Below are 6278 nucleotides of genomic sequence, written 5' to 3'. Positions count from 1 at the left end.
TCAAGTTTAATTTTCTAAATAATTCTGTTCAAATAGATTTTCATAGATCAGTACACCTGAGAATATTTTTACACACCTTACTTAAAACTTCAAATTGTATCAACTGTTTTTTGTTTTTTGCAGAAATGAATGTTGTCAGTGTACTTTTCCCTATGTCCATATGGCTGCAGTAAAGAGCCAAGTATAATAATTTACTTAAGACTGAATTACATGTCAGCGTCCCTCAACTTCTTCATTTCAATAGCCTACAGAGTAATAAAATGATTTTTATTTATTAGTCCTGTTGACCAACGAAAAACATTTATTTTTTTATGCCATGTCAGAGTGTTCCTGTGTTTATCTCAGGGAGACGGTTCAAACACAATCAGTAGTTGAGTAAAAAGACACTACACAGTTAAGACATATAGTCCTCACTGCTCCTTACTACATACTACTACAAATTGCATTACACATTTACAACATCAAAAGTGTTTTTTTTTTAAATTAGGACAACTTGAGACTCAATTATTCTGACACAGAGTGTCATGCTGACATAATGATTATGCCTTACAACAACATTCTCACAAACACAAGTTCGGGTGTATGTTTATTTGCAAAACAATATGGTTTTTTCTCCTTGTGTCAGCGAATTGGAAATTGATAGTCTGCTAGTAATGATTATATTTTATAAGGCTTGATGGGAAAAGTGTGCAAATATATGTGTTATACATATTCATTATGCAGATTTCATTATGCAGATCAGTCACTTTTTTATAGGCTACCTATCAATGCTTGATAAATAAAACTCAACAAAAAATACTTTATCTTCTTATGTTGTTTACATTTCAAACATTGTATTCACATTTACAGTATATTGCTTTAAATTTTAAACATTTTACAAGTACATTTAGATCTAATACATTAGGATCTATTTTCTTAGGAGACCACTTTATATTCCAAAACGCTTCATTTGATTAAATTTTCTCAACTACTTGGTGCATTCAGGTTTATGTTAAGCCTTGTGGCAGGGAACCCTTCACTTTCAATTGATGTGCTCCTTCAGTATTTGATTGTATTCACTTGGAGCCACACAATCACATTTTAAAGTTCACTTGTTCTTAAGGTAACTTTTGTTCAGTCAACTGGAGACCTGGATGAACAACTCTAATGAGGACTAATACAGTTATTTGACATTAGTCTTATTAGTCTTAGGTTATTAAAAAAAGTTATTGTTGTTGCCTCTAAAAACATCCTAAAATCAAAATGTTTTTAGAGCCACTCCTAAGACCAAATAAACACATTTTATTTTATTTCCAAGAAACCAGCTCATTGTTCCTCAGCTCATTACTCAACATGTGAATCCTACTGATATTTTCCTGACTTAAATGTATAGGCAGCCATGTTGATTTGCACAAGTGTTAACGCTAATATACAGATTTTTAAGTGTGTGTGCTAAATAACTCCAGTCTGAACACTGTGAGCAGAGCGATGAAATGCTTAGGATCAACCCACCAACTGCCCCCTCCACACATTTTAGCATCTTAACTGCAAACTGCATTTTCTCTTCTTGCTGACACAGGTGGAAATTTAAGCTTTATTGTGAACTTTATTGAAACTGAAAGTTTGTAGAGACTTAATCTTCAAGAAGAGACACATACAAACAGACATAGAAAATGAGGTGTAAAAAAAACATAAAAACAAAAACTTCTTCATCTATATCTACAGTAGTTGTAATAGTGATTTTAATGTGTCTGCCACTGAAGTCCATTATGCAATGATATGGAGACACACAAACATCTCACATAGACAAAACCTTGTGCTTTCCAAAATGTGTTTTCTGCTTTTCACACTGCACATTTTACATCCAGGGTTACCCTCAAAAGGCAGTGATGAAAGAGTAAAGATGATACTGTTTCAGCCCTTTCTCTTCCACACCAGATTTATGTTGCCTACTCCTTTTTGATTTAACTTCTGCTAAATGTTTAATAGTGTATTATTCGGTTTTCTTTAGATGCAAATTATATGGTATAAAAAATATGAATCATTTTAATGTACACTTGTGTAAAGTTGAAGTGACCTGGAGCTCTGAGCTGCAGTTATTGTACCTGAGTGGACAAAGGTACCAGTCAAAGATACAGAACTAAACCCACTCTTGGTTAAGTTTGCCAAAGACAACTTACTGGTTTAAAAATGTGCAACACAAGGCCTCAGATACATTCAGCTGTCACTAAAATGAGACATTTTAATGCTAACTTGAATGGCATAAATTAAAGTCCCTGGAAACAGTGTTTTGTTACTGGGCGGCTAGAATTTATGTTTAAAATCAGCAAGTTTGCATACTTGCTTGATAGTTGTTGTATTTTCTAAATTTCAAAAGTCTGTTGTAGTTGTGTCCAAAAAACAAAAAAAGGCAACTTCTATTTTTTTGGATTCCTGCTGGTCTTAAATTACAACTTTGGTGACACAAATTCTGTCAACAAATGCCATAAAAAGACAGATATTAACAATAAATTACTCTAACTATCGTATTGTAAGTATTGTCTTTGTATCAAAAGCCCAAAATATGTTATCATCTGTGTCATGTAGCTCTACTGTTGTCCAAACGCGTAAAAAAAATACATCAAAGAGCCCTAGTGGGTGACTTGTTTCTTCATATATTGTCCTGCTTTCCCAAGTACCCCCTCATGTTGAACCGAATCTGTATTGATCCGCGACTGGGAATAGTCTCAAGAAATGCATTATCTATCCACTCCTGTTTAAGTAACACCTGGAAAAAAAAAAAAAACCCAGCCCTGGGTTACAGTAAGTGCAGTGTGAAAAGGGCTCATTATTTTTCTGGACTTTTATTGGTGGTCTTATGAGTCATACTGCCTTTAGGAGGAGTATTCATACTCTTCTGCACTGCGTCGTCCAAAGTCCATCCAGCCAAGGTAATCTCTGTCCTTTAGCCTGTGGCCGGGGGGGGCTAGACCACTGGCTCTGCTGCTGAGAGATGACCTAGTCTGGTAGGGAGAGCCTGAAAGGACAGAGATGGTGGTAATTGTTATATCTAGAGACAATGATAAAATGATAAAAAAAGAAAGTTGATGTTCTGCTTGGCCAAAATGATCACAGTGCACTTTTTTCTAGCTATTCTTAATGTAATAATAATGTACAACCTACACACAGGCAAAGTAACTTGTGCTGACCTGTTCTGTTTCTAATTCTGTCTTTGACCAGTCAGCCCAGCAGGTCTCCCAGTCACACAGTGTTGATTCAAGAGGGAAACAGAGATTCACAGTGACAGCGGCAGAAAAGAATAGGGTCAGGAGGGAGGGAGAAGAGAGAAGGAGAGAGGATGAAGAGAAAAGTAAAAAGCAGAAATGGAAAAGACAGAAGGAGAGAACAAGGAGGAGGTATGGAAAGATTGAGAGAAAGCTAGAGGGAGGTGGGAAAGGCCAGATGGTGGGACTCAAACACAGCATGAGTGACAACAGATTACAGAAGGATGGATGTTAAGAGAGGAATGATACGACCAGGAGATAAAATAGTCCACTTCACCTTTCGGTCAATCTCTCCTCTCTCTTACATCCTACCACCATCCTGCTCACCTTTCCTGGACATGAGTCTGGCCAGGAGCTGGCTCAGGCTGTTTTGAGCATCTGCGTCACCCTGTAGTGGGTTGTAGTTGGCGAGCTGCCCTAATGGGGGCACTGGAGCTGAGCGGGCCTGATGCATGTGGTTGGGTGAGGGAGGAGGTAGGACATCTGAAACAAGACCTCCAACCTCATCTCTTTGTAACTGAAGAACATGTTAAAAAAAGAGATACAAATTATGACAAAATCTGAATATTCAACCTCAGAGAATAAATTGATTTTACACCTATAACTCTATCACTCCATTTAAATGATGTTCATCTTAGAGAAAATTTGACTTCACAGACATGCAGAGATCCATGGTTCTAGCTGTGAGAATGTGTTAATGTGTGTGTATCTGTTTGTTTATCTTACCATGGACTGTGATGGGAGACTCAGGGAACCACTGGACAAAGCAGCCAGGAGAACACACACACAGATTCCCACATTCATGACTGGAAGGACAGAAACAGGGGGGGCAAACAATAAGAAAGTTAAAAGAAATCCCTTGCACCTAATTGGGTCATTTTCCTGTTGGAGCACTATCTCTCAACTATTGCTCCGCTGCTCTCTGTTCTCCTTCACTGCCTCCCTTCAGCATGTTAAACGTGTGCTTCTGAGGGAAAAAAATCACAGGTAATATGTGATTTGCAAAAAGCACTAATAAATCTTTTCTAGTCATTAAAGCAGCATGGTGGAGAAAGAGATTAAAGTTTGATGGTTCAGCTGGAACCTAAGGCAAAAATCATTTTCTCCATCTTTCACACCACCTAATTTGTCACACACATGCTCAATTTGTGTGTGGTGTAACTTGTTGTAGGTGTGCGAGGTCAGCATTATTATAATCCCAAATTAAACAAGGTCACATGAGAGTTGATATTAACACAAGATCACTGAGTGAATAAATCACACTAATTTCTTCCGTTTTGTTCCTCACTTACTCACATTACAGCCGCAAATGAAATACATTAAAAACTGTCAGATATTAAAGTCTAAATTGCAACCTTCAAATATTTACACTCTATGTGCTTAGAAAATGAAACATCAATTTCTCTGGATCGTGCAAAACATGTGCAAAGGTCAAAACCACAAAACACATAACATGATATTGGTTGTGAGAAATGATGCCGCGTGCAGGAACAGTCATCCAAAGCAAACCAACATCTCCAGTTAGGCTTTGAAAGTGTAATGATTTAAAACCGCACTCACAGCGGCACTCTCTGCAGACCTCTCTGCAGACCTCTCATAGCTTCTGATTGTTTATCATTAGTCAGGATCTTGATTTGTATGTTTGACTCTCTCATTTGTTCTTTATTAGATCAACAAATGTTGCTTTTGTGGCCGCTCTGGAAGCACGCACACACGTACACACTTACGCACACACATGCAGAAAGACACACAGGAGGGAGGGTTTTGGTGACTTAAAAATAATGTAGTTTTACATGGAAAAAGTGCTTCTAAAAACTACTGCACTGTATAATAGTTTCCGTGAGTTGTCTAGTTAGTGTTGACTGGACATGATGGTTACATACGTTATCCAGTCTCTTCCTCAGCATTATAGACATACAACTGATTCTGTAGTTTTGGAAGAAATACTATGGTGTAATCTTATCACTATATTTATATACAACAGTCCATTTGTATGATGTATGTTTGAGTGACACTGCTGAAATAAATAGTCATTCTCTTGATGCTAATATAATTCCTGTTATCAGCTTGTCTCTCATTCATTATTCAACAGGCTGGTAATGATAAGGTACTTGAATGTGTGTTAAAGCTTTCTTTTCTTTCTCATTCACAAAATTTCTATCTGGCCTGGACTTAGGAGAGCAAATACATTTACAATGTCATCATCAGATTATTTGCACCACTAGACAGTAAATTATACGTGTCTATAAACATGCACATTAAAGGTGTAGCTGTGCTTTTAAGTTTTACTCATTAAGTTTTAATATCAAAATTACATATTCTGTGATTAACACCTGACAGTTTCATCTCATATATATATAGATTCCCTTAAAGCTGCATTTCTTACTTCTTAAAAACTACTGCAATACAGCTAAAAAAAAAAGGATTTGAAGTCAAATCAAATAAACCAACTTTTAAAATGCAAACAATTTTTTGTCAACTTAAATATAATTTTTTTAATTGAGATGTTAAAACAGTTAGTAAGGATGTAAATTTGTGTTAAGTGTTATTCTTACCTGCGGTTGTTACCATTGACAGGATGAGACTGAAGATGTTTAGGTTTGCTCCTCCAGTGTTGAGGCTCTGAGTGACTGAATGAGAGGCAAGCACGTTTTATACTGACACACAGGAAGGAGGAGGGACCTGGGGACCAGGGAGGAGTCAGCTGCTGGCGCAAAAACTGGTGGTACTGACGCAATTGAAGACGCAAATGATGACACGTAGGATGGCAAACATAAACATGCAGACATACCAAACTATTTGAAGAAGAGTTTGGATAAATGTGCCAGCTTCAGTTCGGTAGCCTTCTTGCTCAACTATGGAAGAAACACACACATTAGTATTACTTTAACCTTGAGCATTTCAGTGGATATGAGCAATTGGTCAACACCACCCCTTAACTCACCCATACCATTACAGATGTTGTGTACAATTTAAAGGAAAAAAAAATGTAATGATTTGCAAATTATTACTGCATCAGCAAATGTTAGTTAAAAC

The 6278-nt window shown here is 36.9% G+C and overlaps 1 protein-coding gene across 1 annotated transcript; it reads right to left on the bottom strand.

Moving 5' to 3' along the window:
• Positions 1–70: 70 nt before the first annotated feature.
• Positions 71–5884, bottom strand: LOC137130255 (cholecystokinin-like). The gene is made up of 4 exons (XM_067510122.1): positions 5798–5884; positions 3969–4048; positions 3570–3759; positions 71–2995 (listed from the first exon to the last, which is right to left on the bottom strand). Exons 1-4 carry the CDS (start codon positions 5811–5813, stop codon positions 2853–2855), a joined length of 429 nt encoding a protein of 142 aa, XP_067366223.1. The 5' UTR covers positions 5814–5884; the 3' UTR covers positions 71–2852.
• Positions 5885–6278: the final 394 nt, after the last annotated feature.

This window comes from Channa argus, chromosome 7, assembly GCF_033026475.1.
Source record: "Channa argus isolate prfri chromosome 7, Channa argus male v1.0, whole genome shotgun sequence".
In the NCBI taxonomy this organism is placed as follows: Eukaryota; Metazoa; Chordata; class Actinopteri; order Anabantiformes; family Channidae; genus Channa; species Channa argus.
This window is presented reverse-complemented; position numbering and strand designations above follow the sequence as displayed.